Source organism: Sceloporus undulatus, chromosome 1 (assembly GCF_019175285.1).
Source record: "Sceloporus undulatus isolate JIND9_A2432 ecotype Alabama chromosome 1, SceUnd_v1.1, whole genome shotgun sequence".
NCBI lineage: Eukaryota > Metazoa > Chordata > Lepidosauria > Squamata > Phrynosomatidae > Sceloporus > Sceloporus undulatus.
Window position 1 is genome coordinate 180,570,253 of NC_056522.1, and position 22,993 is coordinate 180,593,245.

The 22,993-nt window shown below is 42.4% G+C and overlaps 2 protein-coding genes across 2 annotated transcripts; one reads left to right on the plus strand and one right to left on the minus strand.

Annotated features, from left to right (window-relative positions):
- Positions 1-269: 269 nt before the first annotated feature.
- LOC121925680 (ESF1 homolog) lies at positions 270-8,958 on the minus strand. Its single transcript, XM_042458133.1, has 6 exons — positions 8,799-8,958; positions 7,124-7,616; positions 5,102-5,499; positions 3,240-3,353; positions 2,112-2,212; positions 270-294 (listed from the first exon to the last, which is right to left on the minus strand). The coding sequence occupies exons 2-6, from the start codon at positions 7,581-7,583 to the stop codon at positions 270-272; spliced, it is 1,098 nt and encodes a 365-aa protein (XP_042314067.1). The 5' UTR covers positions 7,584-7,616; positions 8,799-8,958.
- Positions 8,682-22,940, plus strand: LOC121925683. Its single transcript, XM_042458147.1, has 6 exons — positions 8,682-9,266; positions 19,113-19,160; positions 19,258-19,361; positions 20,447-20,486; positions 22,025-22,222; positions 22,641-22,940. The coding sequence occupies exons 1-6, from the start codon at positions 8,682-8,684 to the stop codon at positions 22,728-22,730; spliced, it is 1,065 nt and encodes a 354-aa protein (XP_042314081.1). The 3' UTR covers positions 22,731-22,940.
- The last annotated feature ends 53 nt before the right edge of the window (positions 22,941-22,993 follow it).

The following is a 22,993-nucleotide window of genomic DNA, read 5'->3' on the forward strand; positions in this document are numbered from 1 at the left end:
AGAGCATGCCCCTTGTGAAGATCCTCTGGACAAGGACCATATCACTTCTGTTCTTTGAAGTAGGATGCTAAAGAAACAGCTAAAAATTTAACTAGCATAGACTTTTACTACAGAACTGATCACATATGTAATTACTACAAAACTGTTGGTGTTCATCTACTGATGGAAACAAGGTTCCATCTAGTGGTTGAAGCTCTTTATACAGCTTCACAGGTCATTTCTCACATACTACAACAGCAAAATATGTATTTGCAAGATCACATGTATGCTCATACATAGTTGTGGTCACCAAACCTAAAAAAAGGATATTACAGAGCTAGAGAGGCTACAGACAGGGACAATCAAAATTTACAAAGGGCAAATTAAATTTGCCTTAGCTAGGCTGCATCACAACTTTTTAAATGGCAGCTATGCCATATTGAATTTACTCTCTGAAATCTTGCCAGTTCCCCTAACTAGAGAAGACTTGGCCGCTTGACAGAAGTTATATAATAATTTCAATTTCAAAGGGAAAAAGGCAAGAATATCCAAAACACTACTTAAACTCTTTCCCCCAATGTTCTTTGGTAAAGAATAATCTGTACAGGGTATGTACAGATTATGGCCCCCAATAAAATTAATCTCAGACCCTCTCTTGAAAACAACTCTGACAACTAGTGCTAAAAGGGTGTTCAAACAACACATTTTTAATAACTGACACTAGATGTATGAATCAGATGGCAGAAACATCTACTGCCTCACAACTCCCAAGGACTTGTATTACTATATCTTGATCTAGCAGGAAAACAAGGAGATGGGGAGCTTTCACTTTGAGTCCAAACAAACCATCTTTTCTGGTTACATCCAAACCTTGGTTAATGAAAACAAACCATGCTAAACTGATGGTACCTGGCCATCATGGAGCACTGTTTTTTTTAACCTAAAATTAGAAACTTCCTCTCTTCCTTATGGGGAAAGACGAAAGCTCAAGGCTCCTTGTGGTTCACTTAGAGGTGGAAACCATGGCTTCCCGTTATGTGAATCACACTGTCATGTGAAGCAGTTCCCATTATAGCTAGAGCTTAAAGCATTATCAATATAATAAATGAGGGGTGGCCAAGACAGCAGGCCCAGGGACCAGTTTTCTACCCTGGAACATGTTGGGGTTGCACAGACTGCCAAAAGTAGGAGGGGGAAAACACAACCAGAAGTTGGCTGAAGTATACTTTTTAGCTTTAAAAAGGGGCGTTTTTTGATGTTCCAGTGCTGGTGGCTTTTAGGAGAGGCGATTCCCCCTTTGGGGCCAGAAAAAGGGCAGGCCAGAGAGCCCAACTAATAACCAACAGCAGCAAGAGGAAAAGAAATGTGGTGGTGTTAGGGATTCATTGCCCAGGGGTACAGAGGGAACTGTAAAGGCCCTAGGCAGAAAAGTGAAAAGTTCAGAGGCACAGGTGGTATTCTCCCCCAATTTTACCAGTAAAAGACAGAGGACTATACTGGAATGGAAGATACTGCAGGTGAATGACTGGTTATATAGATGGTGTAGATGTCTGGCTTCTGGGACCATTATCCTCATATCTTAAACAAAGGACTACCAGCTACAGATGAACTATATCTCATGAAGACTAGAAGAAATATCTTTGACAAAAGCATGGCAACCTGATCAGGAGGGCTTTAAAGATCCTGGGAGGGTTGGAGATGATAGTTAAACAAGAATTATGATTTATGAGTAACATTAGTAAACAAAAACACTACTTAGGAATCTGTATGGTGAAGTAAGGAAGGAGATCAAGGAGGGTGACACCATGAGTTACCACACTGAGTGATGCCAATCGTAGTGACACCACTGTAATCAGTCAAGATGAAGGTTTCCCACTGATTTAATTATGTGTAAACAAAATGCATTCTAGATTAAATCATTATGTTGCATCTTCAACATGACTATGACCCCCTCCACAAATGACATTTCTTGGTTTGTAATAGGTTCATAGGCACCAAATGCATGGGGAGGTAGGAAGGACATATTTAAAATCCAAATTCTAAGAAGCATTTTCCTCCCTTTGAGTTGAGGAGACTAAATGTGGATGGGGCTGTGACCTTAGGAGGACAGACATTTCACAAACATTACATACCTGTCCTTCTCTGTGACATTCTCAGGAAGGCTTAACAGTTCTGTTGGTCCACTTATTTCTTCTTCTTTCATTCTAATTTTTCCAAACTCTGAAGGATAAATCTAGAAACAACAAAAAAGGCACATAGTGATTACATCAAATAATGTGAGAGCAACATGGACAGAGACTTTCAGTATATTGTTTCAGCCATCATCCCACATACTCAAATTACTAGTATTACTAGGTTCAGGGAATGAAGCATGGCACATATGCCATCATTGTGCTGGATCATATGTGAAAACGTATATATCCTTACTCCATTCACATTCTTGTGTACTCTTTTTCACTCTCTCTCTCACACACAAACTCTTTCTCACCTGACACACACACACACACACACAAAAGGCTTTCGCTTTTCCAGCAGAGCTTCCAAATCCTCCTGTTGCAGTTAAGCCTCAAGAAAGCTGCCACTGGCATTAATGAAATTGGGGGGCATTTAAAAAAAGAAAAACAAAATCTTATGTCCAATCAGCTGCCCAGATAGGTGAGACTTCTAGATGATAAGTATATACTCTCTCTTAGAAAGTATAAATGCTTTTGATAATTTAGAACCAGATTGTCCCATACTGCCTGCCCTCTTGCCTTGTGTTAGTCTTGAGTCGATGGTATCTTTTTGGGATTGTTACCTTTGTTATGTGCTTTCAGCTTGACTTCTTGAGGTTACCCTACCCTGGGGTTTTCTTGGCAAATTTTATTCAGAGAAAGTTTGCCATTGCCTTGTGATTTACTGAAGGTCACCCAGTGGGTTTCCATGACTGAGGGAATTTGAACCCAGTCTCTGGGAGACCTAGTTCAGCACCCAAATCACTACACCAGACTGGCTGCTTGGCTTCTTTCTCTCTCCCCCGATTTTTTTCTGTCCTAGGAATACTCTGATTCAGTGTATCTTAAATATCACTAACATTATCCACATCCTATATTATTATTATTATTATTATTATTATTAGCATCTCACAACAACAATCTCTTCAGGTGTACCTTATTTCCCTGCAGGATAGCAATTAGATCTTTTACAAGCTCATTCAAGACTCAAAACAAAAACTATATGTAAGAATCAAAATGATTTTACTGGTTAAAAGAGGTACTTACCTTTACAGAAAAAATAACACCACCCTTGGGTGTAAAAGAATTAAATAAAGCCAAAAGATCCTTGGCCTTCAATCGATCCCAATCCATGTTACAAACTGCCAATCTGCATGTGATCTGTGTGAGAGGAAAGATCAATTTGTAAACATGTATTTACTAATAAACACTAATAAACAATCAGTGCCTAACCTTTATGAACAAGCCCTCCAGCTGTTCTGGACTACAACTTCCATAACACTCAGCCTTTATGGGTCATAAGAAGTTATAGCAGCATTAGTCCAAATCACCTAGAAAACAGCAGGTTATCTGCCCCAATGTGTATTATTGTTGTGTGTCATCAAGCTGTTTCCGACATACAGCAACCCTAAGGCAAACTTATCATGGGGTTTTCTTCGCAAGTGTCTTCAGAGGGGGTTTGCCAGTGCCATCTTCTGTGGCTAAGTGTGTGTCTGAATGATCTGTCTCTCTGTGTATCTGTGCAAATAACAGCATTTTTAGATTTGCTTTAGATCTCACAAATATAAATACTGTCTGTTCATGTGTTTCTTCTTTCCATTTTAATGTCAAAGTTCTTTCATGTTATGTGGTGTCTTTACAATATTTGCAGACTTTATGAATTTAAAAAGGATTACTTCTAGACCCATTTCAAACCGGTTTCAGGGTGGGATATGGAGTTGAGACTGCCATGGTCGCCTTAGGTCTTAGTCAATGATCTCCGTCTGGGCATCGGTGGGGGAAGTGTTACCCTGCTGGTGTTCTTGGACATCTCAGTGGCCTTCGATACCATCGACCATGGTATCCTTCTGGTACACCTGAGGGAGTTGGGAATTGGAGGCACTGCACTCCAGTGGCTCCGTTTCTACCTCTTGGGCAGTTTCCAGATGGTGATGCTGGGGGACAGCTGCTCTTCCAAAAGAGAGCTCTCATCAATACCTTAGAGGCCTTTAAGAAGGCACTCAAAACGGATCTCTTCCGGCGGGCTTATCCATTGGACTCCATATAAAAGCTTATGATGATGTTCCACTCTTGACTATGATTACTGGCTACTGATGAACTGTTTTTTAGAGAACTAATAGGAATGTGGTAAATTCAGTATTAGTGTTTTATCAATTGTATTTGTATTATAGTATTATTTTATTGATGTAATCCCTCTTTGATCCTTGGGAGAGGCAGAAATATAAATAAACTTTATTATTATTATTATTATTACTACTACTACTACTACTTTAACTATCACTGTTCAGACAGTTTCTTCTGATGTCTACTATCATGATACTGGGGTGTTTAGCATGTTTTATATAAAAAACGATACGTATTTCAGTTGGCTGTTGTATTTTTCTCCTCTACCAATTAACAAGAAGTTGCAAAGTCATTTTGCTGGCAAAAGCACTGGTTCTACTAGACTTCAACAACACAAAGTTGTCTGGGGTATGGGTGAAAGCTCAAAGTCACTTGTTGCACATGAAGCTTATGGGGTCGGCATCACTTAGGTCTGCAATTCTGTGCAGATTTGGCAAATTCTGAACAGAGCTTACTTTTGAGTAGACATGCACAGTAATGCACTAATTACCATAGGTCTGCTGTGATCAAACATGCAACCCTATGGGCATTCCATGAGAGTAAGCATTGATGTGATTTACTTTCAACTAAACATGGGCAGGACTGGTAGAGAAGGGAGGCTGGAAATGAAAAGAAGATGCTATAGAAAAGGTCTATTTAAATTATATAGTTAATTGGGTCTTATGCGCTGCATGACTAAAACTCCTGTCAACCTACCCATTTGCCATGCTGCCTAGGACGGTAAAAAACAACCAACAACAATATCTGGAGGGACACATTTTGCGCAACCCTGTTGGAAGCTTTACCTTATCTTCACGAGGGGCATCTTCAGACAGTTCTCCCCATCTATGTACAATTTCAGGGTCCTTTGGAAATAGATCGGTCATGTCATCTTCCTCTTCATCCTCAGAGCTAGTTTCAACATTGCCTTTCCCCCTTGCCAGATCTGGCCCACTGTCACTCTCATCATCATCTGTCTCACTTCCTTCTCCCGTTTCTCCCTCTCCATCATCAGAAGTACTTTCTTCTGTCACTTCTCCATCATCTATTTCCTCTTCCAGTTCTCCATTCTTGTCCGACTCTTTTTCCTCTTCAGTTTCTCCACTGTCTTCTGGCTCATCAAGATCAGAACTTTCTTCATTTTTACAAGTTTTATTTTTTAAATCTTTTTTATTGACACAACTGACAGAAGAATCATCTTTCTCTGGTAAATGAAGAAAAAAGACAGTATGTTTAACACATATGTACAATACTATTTATCTAAATAATGGGTGGGCAACTGTGGCATATAGGAAAGGCTTTGCCCGACAGGAGACAAAAGCCCAAAAGGGAAATTGACATACTTTACTGCTACAGGATAAGCTTTGATGTGGCAAGGGAACAGAGGAAGCATCACAGCCCTTTACTTGGTGGGTTCCAACATCCCCTCATAGCAAATGGTAAAATCAGAGTTCTAAAAATGAAATCCAACCAGATTATCTGAGGGCCAATATCATAGTTGGCTAATGAATCCCCGGGGTTAGGATCAATGCTTGTCCTCTAAAGCGAAGCTGCTAGAGCAAACGTTCCCAACCTGGATTGCCCACATCTCCAGGGGTTGCTAGATGGGACAAAAGGTGGCTTGAGTCCTTGAATAACAACTCTCATGTATCATCATTCAATTTTTTTTCTGAATAAATCAGAATCTAAATTCTTAGTTTAGATTTTCATTTTATACACTGAGTTAAAAGCTTATTTTTTAAAAGTTCAATTTGTGGTTCAAAAATTAGAAATTAGACTTCTTCATCATCAAATGTGAGACTACTTTTTTAGGGGGTGTGAACATTAATGAAACATTTCTTAGGAGTGTGGGGCATAGAAAAGTTTGGGAACCAGTGAACTAGCGTATGGATCTTCATGGTTACATAAAACAAAATCAACAAAATCTGAACCGTGCAGGCACAAACCATCTTATATCTGAACAAATATAAGAGTGGTATAAAACAAGCTACTAACAGAAAAGCGTACTCCCTCAGTCTGTTTCCAGCCACCTCGATATCCTTGAGCTGCCAGGCTAAAGCATACATTATCCAGCAAGGCCTATGAAACATGAAATGACCCATCCTGTGCCACTGGACAGATGTTAAAGCCATGTTGTGGCTGATAAAGATTGTAAATCCCAGCTGCCAGGTGGCAAGGAGGTGCATCCATTATATTTGGTTTGTTCCAAAGCTGGTAATCCTAGTTTTCTGACATAACAGAAAGCTATGGCTACAGGTTGCTGTTTTTAAATGTTGTGCATCATGAAGGGAAGAGCAAAGGGCTGTCTGCACAAGCAAAAGGCATGTGCATACCTTGTCTGAATAAGTCAAGATATGACTGCCTGAACCAAAGAAAATTACTTCCAAGGAAGGGTAAGATATAGATTAAGGTGACATAGGCCCCATACAGACAGGCCAAAATAAAGCTGCTTTGGGTTACTTTGGAGGTATGCTGTTTAAATGATGCATGCATCCTAAGAGGCTGGAAGTCGCACCAAAGCCATGCCCAAGACTAAGGACTGGAGCTTGGCTTTGGTGCAGCTTCCGGAGTCTTAGGGTGCATGCATCGTTTAAACAGCATACCTCCAAAGTGACCCAAAGCAGCTTTATTTTGACCTGTCTGTATGGGCCCATAATTAATTTTATTCAACCAACTTAATTCAGTTCTTTTATGACCTATTTTACCTTCAGTGCTGCACTCTTTCATCACTTCTTCTGCACTCTCCTGTGAAGATGTCTGACATAAATGCATGCTCTCTGCAGACATTCCACCTCTCCTCTTTTCCTTTTTTGGTCCAAGTTTCTTACCGTGTACAGCTGAAACTGCAGTTGTGTTTTTATTATCCTTCATGGTCTTTAGTGGTTTGCCTTTCTGGCTTTCATTTTTAAAAACATCACTTCTTGACACTGGTGAGCTTTTATAACCTGCTACGTTGCTGTCCTTGGCATCAACAGATTTTTCAGAGCCCCTCTTTCCTTTAGACTTGGTCTTTTTCTTTTCAGTTCGTTTACCATCACCTTCCGAAACATCAGAATCTGAATCAGAGAGCGCATAAAAGCGTTTCAGGTCTTCCGTAGAGCTGTGATTAACCGGCCGTCCCCGCTTATCCACAGTGTATTTCAACTTGAACTTCTTGTCGTGAAACATGGCACGAAATCTTTTGTCGATTTTGATCTTGCGGTCTTTTTCGGGCATTTCCCAAAACCTAGGATCTTTTGTGATGCGGGAAAACCGCTGGTCGTTAAAAACCTCCTTCTTGGGCTCCATTTTCACACTCTAATTTAAAAGCACAGATTTGAACTATTAAGGAAAAGAAAAAAACCTTTATTTTTAGTAAAGAATGAAAGTTGCACGACTAGCATAGAGAATCATAGGACACAGTCTGAACAAATGTAGAGAGAAAATGTTCAGATGACATATTTTGCCATGGAAAAATTTCCACCATATATATATATATATATATAAACTCATAACATCTTTTAGTGATATAAAATGTTCAGCTGGTTGTACCAAACTGGTTCTTCTCAACTTTACATGGAACTGAAGAGTAGTGCAGAGAGTGACTACTTCAGTTACGCCTCAGCAAAAGGCAGTAAATTGTCAGCCATAGGCCCTATACAGACAGGCCAAAATAAGTTTGATTCAAGTCACTTTGGAGGTGTGTTGTTTAAATGATGCGTGCGTCCTAAGAGTCCGGAGGCCATGCCAAAGCCACAACCCAGTTCTAAGGACAGGAGCACAGCTTTGGCGCAGCTTCTGGACTCTTATTACACATTCATCATTTAAACAACATACCTCCAAAGTGACTTGAATCAGCCTTATTTTGGCCTGACTGTATGGGGCCTTATATATATGACAGTTAACAAAGACTTTGACAAAGAAGCTCCTTTTTGCAGCCTTTTTGTGGGAGCTGAGAAGAACCACCCCCTGACCTCCCCTTTCCTTGTCTTCTGTCTGGCTGGAAGCCTTTCTCAGCATTGGCATTGGGAGGATGGTGAAAGGCCTCTTGGGTGTCCTCTGCCTACATAGGAGCCTGGGGCTTCACAAAGGAAGGAGACATGTTTCAGGATGCCAGAGAAACATCTTCTTTGAACTGCAAAGGGACACAATGTATGTTGTGAGCCGCCTTGGGCCCCAACTTGGGAGAAAGGCAGGATAACAAGGAAATAGATAAATAAATAAAACTTCATTGACTTTGAAAGGGCCAAAGGGCCAAAGGGGGAGGTGCCAGCCTGCAGATAGCCCCTATTTACCACTAAGGCAAACAGCAAATCAGGCCTATGACTGACATCTTCAATTTCTTCTCCTCCTCTTGGCCTGAGGAAGAAGAAGAAGAAGAAGCCAGTGTGACTCGGATCTTGCAACATGAACGCTGTGCATCTTTGGCTGGAGCAAAGCCTGAAGCCAGACTCCACCCTTCCCTCCAGGCTGCCTTCCAAGGGGCCTTCATCATTTCCGAGGGGGAAACGGGAGCTAACAAACCTGAGAATCAGCTCAGCTGCAGAGGCTTGGCTCCACACTGACCTGGTTCCTCCCCTTTGGCAGTCCCTCTCCACGTGCTCCAAGGAGATCCCTGGGCCAACTTCCGGGTCGCGCTTTGATGACGACGGCAGCCCTAGAGGGACAAAGCGCGCAGCATGTGGCCTCTTTCTCCTCCCTGCCTTTCGCTCTAGCGCCCCCTGGAGGGCATGGGGGCCCTGCAAGTCAAAGCCAGAGGCTCTGTCCGCTTGGCGATGGAGGCGATGCTTGCGGCGCTGCAGCTCAAGGGTCCCTGGGCCTCCCGCTCGTCTTTCCCCGGCTCCCGCTGCCCCTGGCCGCCGCCCGCGCGCCGGCCTCTCTTCCTCGTCGGGGCCAGGCGCCCTCAGCCCCTCGACCGACAGCTCAGAGGAAGCAGAAGAACGGGGCCGCCAGGCAGGAGCAGGCCCCCGCCTGCGAGTATCTGCGCGAAGGGTAGAAGGGAGCAGGCAGAGGCAGGGAAGGAAGCAGGGAAAGGAAGGCGCAGGAGAAGCGCACCATAAGGATTTGTCCTTCCCAACGACTCCTTGGTCTCCCCTGATAGTTCTGGTTAAAACTCTGGGTTTAAAGAACTAATCTATAACAGGAGGAAGGGAAGAGGGAGGGAAGAAGGAAAAGAAAGAAGAAAGAAAGAGGGAGGGAGGGAGGGATGGAAAGAAGGAAGAAGAAGGAAAGAAGGTAGGAAAAAAAGAAAGAAAGAAAGAAAGAAAGAAAGAGGAGGAGGGGATGGAAAGAAGGAGGAAGGAAAGAAAGAGGGAGGAAAAAAGAAAGAAAAAGAAAGAGGAGGGAGGGAAAGAAGGAAGGAAGAAGGAAAGAAGAGGGAGGAAAAAAGAAAGAAGGAGGGAGGGAGGGATGAAAAGAAAGGAAGGAAAAGAAAGAAGAAAGGGAGGAAAAAGAAAAAGAAAGAAAAAGAGGGAGGGAGGGAGGGAGGGATGAAACAAGGAAGGAAGAAAGAAGGGAGGAAAAAAGAATAAGAAAAGAGGGAGGGAGGGATGGAAGATGGAATAACGAGAAGGATGAAAAAGAAAAAGAGAAGAAAGGAGGGAAGGAGCACCCAATCTAGGATTGTGATGCCGCTTAATAATTCCGACGAACAGCCAACACTACAACCACCCTCTTTCGGCGTGCTTCTGCTTCTATGGCTTCCCTCTGCCTTCTCCCTTTTTCCCCCCGTCCTCTCCCTCTTTCTTTCTTTCGCTGTTTCCTTCCTTTCACTCTCATTCTTCCCCTCCTCCCGCCCTCCTTTCTTCCCCCTCCTCTCACTCTTTTTTCTTTTTCTTTCTGCCTCCCTTCCTTCCTCCCTCTTTCGTCCCCCCTCCCTCCCGCTTTTCTTCTTCTCTTACCTCACCTCCCTCCATCCTTTCTTCCACCCGCTTCCCTCCATCCCTCTCTTCCTTCCTCCACCCGCCCTCCTTCCTTTCCCCTTCCTTCCCCTTCCTTTCTTTCTTTCTTCGTCCCCTCCCCCTTCTCCCTCCCCTCCTTCCTTCCCCCCTCCCTCCCTTATTCCCTTCTCAGTCCCCCTCCCTTTCCCCCGTCTTTCTTTTTTTCTTTCCCCCCCTCCTTTTTTTTTTCTTCCTTTCTCTCCTCTCCCTCCGACCTCTCTTTGCGCCACAGTTAACTCACGCTCCCGGATCCCTATCACGCCAGAAGAACGATTTCACCCGACTTCAGCACACTACAATTTTTACTCACTCTCTCTCATGTTCCAAAACACTGCTGAAATAATCCATTCGAGAGCTCATAACTGCCCTCAAGGCTCAGTGCTAGGAATCCTGGGAACTGTAGTTATTGTGGCACCAGAGCTCTCCTCCTCCCTCTCTCTGTCTTACAGGAAGGATCAATGTCTCACAAAGCACAGTTCCCTCCCAGAATTCTTAGCATTTAGCCAGGACAGTTAAAGGGTCTCAAACTGGGATTATTCTGCAGTGAGAGGAGAATTCTGGAACTGTAGTTTTGTCAAAGATTGAGCCTTCTCGGGGCTAGCTAGGGAATCCTGGGAATGTAGTGTACAGTATTGCGGTGCCTCAGCTCTCCTGACAGAGAAGGCAATGAGGTCCACAAAACTACTCAGAATTTTCACAGCACGGAACCATGAAGTTAAAGCATCTAAGAATGTGATTTTTTAATTATATTATTAACTGAAAGAAAGAGTTGCAGCATGAGCTTTTGTCGACTGTCAGTCTACTCCTCAGGTGGGCATTTAAATCATCTAAATGAATCTGAGGAAGTAGGCTGAAGTCTACGAAAGCTCCTGCTGCCAACTTCTTTCTTTCAGTAAGTCTCAAGGGGCTACAAGACTCTCATGTACTAGCTCTCTCCTTGCAGCTTGGAGAGGAGGGATGGTTTTGGGGAATGGGAATGCAGGCCCCAGTATGTGAGACCTCTCAAAATATGGTCCATCACAGACTTAGGGTGATCTAAGTGAGCCAGATTTTCAACCACTTTATGTGTGAAATGAAGCAATTTCTGATTTCAAAAGTAGTAGTGATAGACAAGATGTTAATTTTTCCCTGTATTTACCGGTCGTGTAGATAGCCGATCGTGTGTTGGACATAGCCAGGTAAGATACTAGATAGACCTACTTTGTGTAACAAGGGCCTGTTACATACTGCCAAAATAAAGCTGCTTCGGGTCTCTTTGGAGGTATGCTATTTAAATAGCATGGGTCCTAAGAGTCCGGAGGTCGCGCCAAAGCCACACTTCATTCCTAAGCATGGAGGCAGCTTTGATGCAGCTTCCGGATTCTTAGGATGATGCATCATAAACAGCATCCCCAAAGAGACCCAAGCAGCTTTATTTTGGCAGTCTGTAACAGGCCAGGTGTTCTCACAAATGATCACTCTGTGTATGTATTAAATTTAAGGAGAGAGCAGGGGTTTCCCCCCTCCCTCCCTAAGAACGCCCTGCAATTTAGGAAAGAAAACATTGAGGTTGTATTAAGTGAGAAGAATGAGACTATGGGCTTGATTTCTACCTCTTTTATTCCACAGGGTTCCATTTTTCATCTGCTTGGGATTGTTAAAAGAAGCATTATCAATTGTAATTGGCACAGTTGTGTAGGGTTCCTGTCAACCAGTTTAATGGGGGACACATGGTTACTAGAAGTTGCCCTGGCTTTGCCCATTTCAGCTGATGGATTCTGGATGGAAATCTCTTGAAGAAGCTTTATCCATCACCAAACTATAGTGGCTTCCTCTGATTATGCATATTTAAACCCAAAACTGTTTGATTTTCTTTCAAAAGAAGTCAAGCTGGCCTCCGTTTCACGGGGGATCTGTTATGAATCCCTCCCCAGTGGTCTGGGCGTGCGCACAAGGCACACATCATTGGAGATAACAAGGGTTGCCCCTCCACAGATATTAGAGGGTGTGGATCCCAGACCCACGAATTAGAAGGGGCGACTGTATATACTTATGTGGTGCCTTCTTCTTCACTTAATTTGCCTGCAGTCCTATGTGTGCCCTTCTTAGTTTGAATTCACAGATGTATTAATGAACATTCTTGCATTTGATAGTAAGGTGGATATTGAGAATCCTCTCTTAATAAATGGCAATATAGTGGGCCCTTAGTGCCATTACCGTTTGGTTCCAGGATGCTGCGTGGATACCAAATCCATGGATGCCAAATCCCATTAAATACAAGGCCTAGTGGAAGTGTGTCCCCTTATATAAAATGGTTAAACCGAGGCTTGCTTTGGGAATTTATATACTTTTCAATATTTTCAAGCTTGTGATTGTTGAATCCATGTATAAAAAAATCTGTGGATACGAGGACCAACAGTATAAGTACACTTTACTGAACATCAGAGGAACTTTATTTTGACTAAATACTCACAGGATTCCATGATAAATCAGGTGAAGGAGAAGGGCACCACATACGTATATACTTCTTTTGATAGCGAGAAACAGACACTGTGGCCTGTTACAGACTGCCAAAATAAAGCTGCTTCAGGTCTCTTTGGAGGTATGCTATTAAATGATGCATGCATCCAAGAATCCGGAGGCGCGCCAAAGCCACTTCCATCCTAAGCACTGGAGTGCAGCTTTGGTGCAGCTTCCGGATCTTAGGATGCATGCATCATTTAAACAGCATACTTCCAAAGGACCCGAAGCAGCTTTATTTGGCAGTCTCTAACAGGCCTGTGTGATGTTAATATGCATGATCAGAATAAACTTAGTGTTCATTCCAGGTCAGCGCCACTAAATTCAATGGGATAGTCCCAGTAGTTTCTGTAAGAGAGGAGTCTGCATATTTGGAAAGGCAGAATTTTTAAAACGCAAGCATTATGTACTCACTGAGTTGCTGTTTTCTAAACGGATCCCCTTTATCCCCTTAAAGACCTTCCCCCTTGCATTGGACCTTGGGTGTGGACGAAGCTACTAGCAACACAGCATTTAACAAGGTATTCATTCTCTATATTTAAGCCTGTGAACGATTTGCAGAGATAAAGATCAGACATTGCTTATGGTAGAAATAAACTTAAGATGCATATGTTATAGAAACTTATGCCGTCCGGTTGATCCTTTTGGTTTGGTTCGGATGTTGTGATGAGTCAGGATTGGGAACCCAGCTTATTGAGACTGGACATGCTCCACTGCCACACAGCCGGTGCACTGTACTCCTTTTTGCAGGCAGAACTAGCTAAACAACCTTGGATCTTGACATTCACAGCAGGATTCGCCTCATCTCTTCCCCAACAGAAGAAAAAAGAAAGAGGACCAAAATTGATGCTCAGTAAAATGTTTGAGGTAAAATACTTTTAGAAGCTGTTTTTTTAATTAAAAAAAATCAGAGAAAACAGTAAAATTTCCACTATCTTATGATGAAATCTTGTGGGTTTGGTACTATTCCCTGCCCTTTTTGACAGTTCCCTAACAGAATTATAAATAAGGTCTGAGCATTGTGTAGAAAACCATACTAATATCCCAGTCCTATACTAAGCAAGGTCAGCTCTGTGATTAGTACTTGGATGGGAGATGGCAAACAAAACTGGAAAACTACTTCTGAGTAGTCTTTGCATAAGAAAACCCTAGAGAATCCATAAGTCAACCATATGAATGGAACCTGAAGACACTCATGCGCACGCATGCACGCACGCCCCTCTCTTGTCATCCTACGAATCATAGTAGAGTCAATAAGGTACACGCAAGTACCTTGTGACTGGAATACAGCTTAATGCTGCTGAACTGCACTTGATATTATGTCAAAAATATTTTAAAAATTAAATGTATTATGCAGTCCGGCCAGAGAGAGAAGCAGTCTGGGCCAGAGAGAGGACGAAGGAGGAGCTGCTTGGCAGCCATTTTGAGACCGTGTGCTTGAGACGTGTGCTCATTGCTGAGGGGGAGGAGCTTCTGTGAGTCACATCTGGAGTCACAAGGGGGCGGAGCTAGCAGACTAGCTTTATAACCAACTTCCAGAGCCTTCCAGAGCTCGGCCAGAGAGAGGAGAAGGAGAGAGCTGCTTGGCAGCCATTTTGAGACCGTGTGCTCATTGCTGATTTTAGTAGTTCTTTAACTCAACAACTCTCCTCAAGTGGCCTCAGGTTAGAATCAGATTTGAAACTGAACCTTCCCTTTAAGTGTAACATAACAGCCATTACATTCCTTTAAAGAAGTATTCCCAGTAATGATGACCGTTATATTCATTACTAAGACTTTGCAGTATGGACAACGAGGGATCTGCTGCAGACCTGCATCTCTTGTGGATGTTTCTCTTCTTGCCTACAGAAGTGGACAACTTCACATGCACCAAGTGCAAGTTGGTAGCACTCTTGGAGGAGAAAGTGCAGCAGCTGGAGTCCAGAGTTAGCTACACTTAAGCATATTAGGGAACAAGAGGATTTTCTGGACACAAGAGACTAACATCGTGGATGAGTAACCACGCAGAGGAAGATGCTAGGGTGGAAGAGGTCACTTGCCAAACAGAGGAGGCAGACGGCTGGAGGAATGTCACAAAGAGAAGTAAGCCAAGAAGGAATTGTTTCGGGAGTTTGCAGCTAGAGAATCGATTTGAAGCTCTTCCATATCAAGGAGGATGAAGAAGAGCAGCATGGACAAGACTTCAGGACAGAGCAGGGGAGCCTGAGAGTCCCCACCGAGGGAACAGTCGCGGCTAAGCACGCGGGGAGGCGTGTGGTCGTAGTGGGGACTCCTTGCTGAGGGTAACAAGCATGATATTTGTAGGCCGACAAGAGTCTCGAGAGGTGTGTTGTCTTCCAGGTGCAAAGATCCGTGATTGACAGAGAGGCTGACAAATGGTCAAGCCTTCTGACCAATACCCCTACCTTTTGTCCACGTGGGAACTAATGATACTGCAAGACACAGCTTCAGAACATCAAAAGGGATTACGAGGCGCTTGGTAGGAAGCTGAAAGGAATGATGTAACAGGTTTCATCTCATCTCTTCTGCCAGTTGAAGGGCATGGTCCAGGAAGGGAGAGGAAAAGCGGTAGTGAACAACTGGCTTCGCAGATGGTGCCGCCGAGAAGGTTTTGGATTCTTCGATCATGGGCTGCGGTTCCAATGAGGAGGGACTTCTGCAACAGACGGGTTGCATCTCACGCCAGTTGGAAGAAATGTGTTTGCCAACAGTCTCAAGAACTTGATCAGGAGCTTAAACTGAGTCCGAGGGGAAGGGAGGCAAATAAGGAGGCGAAAGGGATGGCGAAAATAGTCAAACTGACATGAGGAGACAGGCAAACAGTGCAAGGACCCAACAGTGGGAGGCAAAAAACTTGCACAGGCAGCAAGTAAAAGGGAACCATGGTCTGCGTGTTAAGTCTTACACTAATGCACAGAGTGGGAAAAAGCAAGATGAACTCGAATCCTAGTACAACAAGCAAATATGATATAATAGGCATCACTGAAACCTGGTGGGATGAGTCTCAGATTGGAATGTGGAAATGAGAGGGTATAACCTTATTAAGAGAATAGGCCAAAAGAAAGAGAGGAGAATAGCACTATATGCAGAGATATTACCCAGTGAAGAGATCCTGGACTCATCAGGAAGCCATGTGAGAGCATCTGGATAAGAATCAAAGGGGAGAGAAACAACAAGGATGTTACGGTGGGAGTCTACTACAGACCCCCAAGCAGACGGAGGAATTGGATGATATTTCTAGAACAGATGGCAACACAGTGAAAAGGAGATGTAGTAGTGAGGGCGACTTCAACTATCTGATATTTGCTGGAAGTCAAATCAGCAAAATCTCAAGCCTAGCAAATTCCTCCTTGCCTGGAAACAATTCATGGTCCAAAAAGGTGAAGAGGCAACAAGGGGTCAGCTATTTTAGATCTGATCCAACAACAAGGATGACTGGTTAATGGGGTGCAAGTGATGGATCATTAGGTGGAAGTGAACCATGTTCTCCTGGAGTTTGTAATACAGTGGAAAAGGAGAGCCAGCATAGTCAGACACGCATCCTAGACTTTAGGAGAGCGGATTTCAGTAAACTTAGAGAAGTACTGAGAGCTATTCCAGGTCAGAAATAACAAAAAAAAGGAGTTCAGGACGGATGTGAGTTCTCAAAAGAGAGATAGCGGAAGGCACAATTTCAAACAGTTCCAGTGAGAAAGAAAACGGGAGAGTGTCTCAAGAAACAGGATGGATGACTAAGGAACTTTCAACGGAGCTAAGTTGAAACGGAACATGTATAAGAAATGGAAAAAGGGGGAAATCACGAAAAAGGAATTCAAGAATAGCAGGCATGTGTAGGGGTAAAGTCAGAAAAGCTAAAGCCAGAACGAACTCAGCTTGCTAGAGAGGTTAAGAACAATAAAAAGGGCTTTTTTTGGATATGTCCGCAGCAAAAGGAAGAAGAAGGAAACAGTAGGGCCCTCGTGGAGAAGATGGCAAAATGCTAACAGAAGACAGAGAAAAGGCAGAATTACAACACCTTCTTTGCCTCAGTCTTCTCCAAAAAAAGAAAAGGGTGCTCAACCTGAGGATAATGGAGCAGAGGACGAAGAGGGGAATTTCAGCACAGAAAAGTAAAGGATAGTAGAGGAACACCTTATTAATCTAAATGGATTAAGTCTCCGGGACCAGATGAACTCCATCCAAGGGTATTAAAAGAACTGGCAAATGTAAATCGGCAGCCATTGGCAAAATCTTTGAAAACTCCTGCAAAAACAGGAGAGATCCCAGCGACTGGCGGAGGGCAAACGTTGTCCCCATCTTCAAAAGGGGGAAAAAAGTATCCCAACACTTATCGTCCAGTTGTTCTGACATCAGTCTAGGAAAGATTCTGGAGCAGATCATTAAACAGAGAGTCTGTGAAATGAGAAGGCAATGCCTAATCACAAAAAGTCAACTGGGTTTCAGAGAAACAAGTCATGCCAGACAAACCTGATCTCTTTCTTTGATAAAATTACAGCTTGGTAGATGAAGGGAATGCTGTGGATGTAGTATATCTTGATTTCAGTAAGGCCTTTGACAAGTTCCCCATGACATCTTGCAAACAGCTGTAAAATGTGGGCTAGACAAAGGAACTGTTACATGGATCTGTAATTGGTTGACCGGCCGAACCCAAAGGGTGCTCAACAATGGCTCCTTTTCTCCTGGAGAGAGTGACCGTGGGGTCCCACGGGCTCTGTCCTGGGCCCATGCTATTCAACATCTTTATCAATGACCTGGATGACAGAATTGGGAGCATACTTATCAAATTTGCAGATGACACCAAATTAGGGGGATAGCTAATACCCAGAGGACAGGCATGATTCAAAATGACCTGAATAGACTAGAAGCGGGCACAAGCTAACAAAATGAAATTCAACACAGAGAAATGTAAGGTATTGCACTTAGGGCGGAAAAATAAAATGCACAGATATAGGATGGGTGACACCTGGCTGAATGAAACTACGTGTGAAAGGGATCTAGGAGTCCAAGTAGACCACAAGTTGAACATGAGTGAACAGTGTGATGCCGGCAGCTAAAAAGGCCATGCTATTTAGCTGCATCAATGAAGTATAGTGTCTAGATTAAGAGAAGTAATAGTCCCACTTATTCTGCTCTGGTCAGGGCCCCACCTAGAATATTGTGTCAGTCTGGGCGCCACAATTCAGAAAGGACATTGAGAAACTGGAGTGTGTCCAAGGAGGGCGACAAAATGGTGAAGGTCTGGAAACCATGCCCTATGAGGAACGACTTGGGAGCCGGGGATGTTTACGCTGGAGAAAAAGAAGGTTAAGAGGTGATATAGAGCCTGTTTAAATATTGAAGGATGTCATATTGAAGAGGGAGCAAGCTTGTTTTCTGCTGCTCCAGAGAACAGGACCCGGAACATGGATGCAAGCTGCAGGAAAGAGATTCCACCTGAACATTAGGAGGAACTTCCTGACAGTAAGGGTGTTCGACAGTGGAATGCACTCCTCGGAGGGTGATAGAGTCTCCTTCCTTGGAGGTCTTTAAACAGAGGCTGGATGGCCATCTGTCGGGGATGCTTTGATTTGGATTTCCTGCATGGCAGGGGGTTGGACTGGATAGCCGCGAGTGTCTCTTCCAACTCTATGATTCTATGATTCTAATACTTCAAACAAAACATGACAACAAACAGTACACCAGAACACACAATAAATAAAGACAATAACCCAGATAAGGCCCTGAAAATTATAGACAAAAGGTGTATTCAGGGATCCTGAAAGACCTCTTTCCATAAAAATTTAGCTAAAACTGAGGGACGTCTTTATCTGCCATTTTCTCCATTAATCGCAAATCCCAAAGTCTAGTCCATATCCTGCACTATTCAACTTTCCAGTTTTCCAGTTCTTGGCTATCTCAAGCCTGGCAACAGCCAGAAGCAAACTAATAAGTTCTTTGTGCTTCAGTCAATAAAATATAAATAAATAATGAATTAACAAGGCAGTTTTGTACATTTTGATTCACCTGTAACTCCTGTTGAGTTCTTTGAGCCACGTTCGCAATAAACGGATATAGGATTAGAGTCTAAACTTAGTTAATGTTACCTATCTGAAATATCAAGAGGAATATTTGATGTTTCTAAATAGGTTTAAATATACCCTTGCTGCTAGACAACATGTATTGTCTGTAAGTCAACTAATCATTTAAAATGAGGCAATACTCTAAAAAGTGTATAAGAAACCAAGGGATAGAATTTATAATCCACATTTCACTATGTTGTCTTCTAACAAAATAAAGTTCTGTCAATATAGGCCAGTGGTATATACTTCTATTCCTGTCCCCCATCCAAGCACCACATGCCATCTCCAAAATAAAACAAGTAAAACATTTGGAAATAACTGCATGATCTTTTTGCCCCCAGGATGTTGTTGAAAGGCTTATTCAAGCAGATGTTGCCGAAAACGCTTTGGTAAGAAGCTGTATGGTTTTTAATTCATGACAGTGAATTATGAAGTAAAACAGCCTTAGCTGTGGTTCTAACCCATTTCTATTCTAACCTGATTTAGAAAAACACAATAGAATCCGAAATACCCACAATCAGTATTGTAGCTGATGAAGAATTCCTTCCTTTCAAAGAAAACACATTCGACCTCGTTGTCAGTGGACTGAGGTAACTAGCAGCTGGACTAAACGAGACAGTATAATTTATAATGAGAATAGTAACTTTTTATGTAATGAGCACCTACAGTTCTAAAATCAACTCTTGGTCTTATTCTTGTGTGTCAGTATAGTTCCCTGTTTATTACTAGAATAGTGTGTGTATGTATGTTTGCTTCTGCCTGGAATGCCAAAAAAAACATTCCATGTGTATAAAGTGTTTTCCACATATGGTTTGAGATATGAAGAAAACTTAACTTCACCTTCAAGGCTACAGCTTCTTACAATATAGTGAATGCTGTTATGGTGGCTTGGTACAGCTTTTGAAGGGCAACAAGTGTCTACCAAAGGAAGGGGTAGGTTAAAAAATACAGGACATGTTATTTGCATTTTTGATCATGGCCTCTCTATTGAAAATGTGTTTCATCTGACTTTTATTGAGTTAGCTCTGGTCCTCTGGACCAGTGGTTCCCCAGCTTTTGACTTCAGCTCCCACAATTCCTGACTTTGGCCAAACTGGTTGGGCTTTCTGGGAGGTGAAGTCCAAAATACCTGGAGGACCCAAGTTTGGGAATCACTTGTACACATTTACTTGGTAATAAATTACATGGGATTTAGCTGACTTTATTTCTGAGCAGGCATGTATAAGAATACAGGAGACATGTTAAGTCTCCAAAATGATTATTAAGACTTGTTGAATGGTTTTAGGAATGTTAAACTTATTTTCTCTATATATTTATTTTTCCTTTACTACACATCAGTCTTGCTTGAAATCATGGGAGATAAGAGCATATGTGCACCAAATTTTATGTAGCTGCAAAAACAACTGCTAAAAAACAGACTGATTTAACATAATGACATTCTTAGGGGTTTAAAATATCCAGCTAGTTTTTATTGACATGTGGAATAACTGTGGTTTTTAAAAGGGGTTCTAAGGCTGCAGTCCTGTATGTACTAACCAGGGAATAAGCTCAGTCAAATGCAATGGAACCTGCATTGTGTCAATATAACAGGCTGAATTGCCTGTCTAACTTTTTTAAATACTTAGAAATTTCTTACTCTTCTTAGTAACATATTTTCTACATAACCCCTTTTTAGCTTGCATTGGGTAAATGACCTTCCCAAAGCACTGCATGAGGTAAGTACAAATATTAATATCCCTATAAAGATACTGATACAAGTTCCCTTTTATCACTACTAATAATCCTTATGGAACAATGGGTTTTAACATGGCTGAGTTTGGAGTCAATGGGCAAAGTTTGGATGAGGATAAAGTATAATTATTTAGTTTTTCTCTGTGTGCTGTACTGTTGTTCTTATTGTGTAATATTGTCTGCAGCTGTCCTGCGGTAACCATTCCTTTATCTTTTCCATTTGAAAACTTTGTAGAACCAGTATGTGACTTTTTATACTTTTCTGGGCATTTTGGAGGTCAAAGATGGCAACTTGTCTATCTGCACACTTATACAGATATTTTTAAACTGTTCATAAGTGTTCATTGTTGAGGTATCGAGAATGTCAGTTGTGTATGTGCCTTTCTCCTGATCACATAATTGTGTTCATGCTATCCTGTAATTCCTTCCAAGGATAATATAAAATGAAGAATTCTGACAGGATTAGAGACAAAACTCTCCTTTGGGAATGGAAGATACCTTGAAGTTTATAGCAGTACAAAACATTTTTTCAAAGGCAACAGCAAGAGGGCAAAACCTTAAGAAATGCCCAATGCAGATAAAGGATCAGTTGGCAAAGGACAAACAGAAAAGCATTAGGATTGGTGAAGTGACCTGTTAAGCCCCTAATAGCTATGGATAAATCATATGGCAAGTCGACTGGAAGCTTAAACAGAAAAACTACTGTTAGGAGGCAAAAATACACTGTAACCCTTTTGTCTCCCTAAAGTGAGTTTCTAATGTAGTGGACAAACTTAGGTCTGTTCCGCATGGGCGGAAAGTACGTGTGCGGCACATACTAGGGTTAGGAAGGGGCATCCTTTTTGGACGCCCCTAACCCTAGTACGCGCTGAGTGCGTACAAAATGGCGGCACCCGTTCTACATTGGCATCATAAGGGCGCCGCAAGAAGAAGCTGCATTTTGCAGCTTCTTTTTGTTGTGTGGAGGCTTGGCCGCTGGGGCTCCTCCGCGCAGCAAAAGACGGCGCCAGCAGACCGCCCTTTTTTGGGCGGTCTGTAAAGTGCCTTACTTTTATCCAGTATGACATAGTGCATAGAGCTTAGTCTAGGACAGTGGTTTTCAGTCTTTGGCCCGCCAAGTATATCCAGCCCCAACTTCCAGCTCCAGACTTGATATTATGTTAATAATGTGAGTCCCTAAACACTGGTTTTGCCAGCTTGGGCCTTTTGGGACTTGGAGGTGCAAAGCATGTGGAGAACCACAGTTTGAGAATCACTGATCTAGGTAGGGTGGTTGAAAATGCTTGCTGATCTGCAAAATTCACTGGCTATCTTTGCCCACAGGATGCAATGGGATCTTGTAGCACCTTTGAGACTAACTGAGAGAAGTTGCTAGCATGAACTTTTGTAGACTTGAGTCCGCTTCCTCAGATGCAACTAACAGTGGGACATTGCTGTTATATTGGTTCCTTTCATTCCATTGAAATTAGTAAGATGTACTTGGTGGGATCATGCACAACTTAATTATGGTGATTTCTTTTAGGTACATCGAATCCTTAAACCTGATGGAGTATTTATTGGCTCTATGTTTGGGGGAGACACATTATATGAGCTTCGTTGCTCTTTGCAGCTGGCAGAACTGGAAAGAGAAGGTGGATTTGCCCCACATGTATCTCCATTTACTGCCGTCAGTGACTTGGGACATCTCCTGGGAAGAGCTGGCTTCAACACACTGACTGTGGTAATTATCACTTTGAAGAAAGGAATAGTTCAGAAATGTATCGCACATGCTTATCTTCCATTTTGATGTAGATATCCACAGGCTCTGTGGTGCCATAAACCTGTTTGTTAATGGTTAAATTATAATAGTTTGTTAATTAAACCAGATTAGTAGTGGCTCTTGATCTATATCATTGTTGGGCAAATGCAGCCCTCCAAATGTTGTATGGGGCAACTTCTATCAGACCTAGCCAATGTAGCCAATGGTGAGAATTGCTGGGCACCTAACCTTTCCATAGCCTTATTTTGTCCACTCCTATATAAAAATGAAGAAGATTTTTTGTAAATGAACTAATGTTGAATTGAAGCTTAGATATGCCAAAAAGAAGGAGCAGCAACCAATCATAATTCCTGTTTCTATTTTGCCCTAATGATATTAGAGCATTGGCTCCTCCAGCTCTTTTGGACTTAAGCTCCCAGAAGCTCCAATCAGCTTTGCCAACAGTCATGAATTTTGGGAGCTGAAGTGAAAAACATCTGGAAGACCAAAGTTTGGGAAACACTGGATTAAAGGCATTTATAATGAATATGAAAGCTTATTAATCAATATATTACTTACTTTATGTTGTGTGACATTTGGAAAGGGGAATAATGATGAGCTACTGTACCCCCCCCCCAAAAGGGGCAGGGGATTATGGAGCAGTGACTTACAGTAAAACAGGATTTTGGCCATATACTTAAAACAAACAAAATATTCCTGAAAAAAATAATTCCCTACACCCACCCCCTGAAT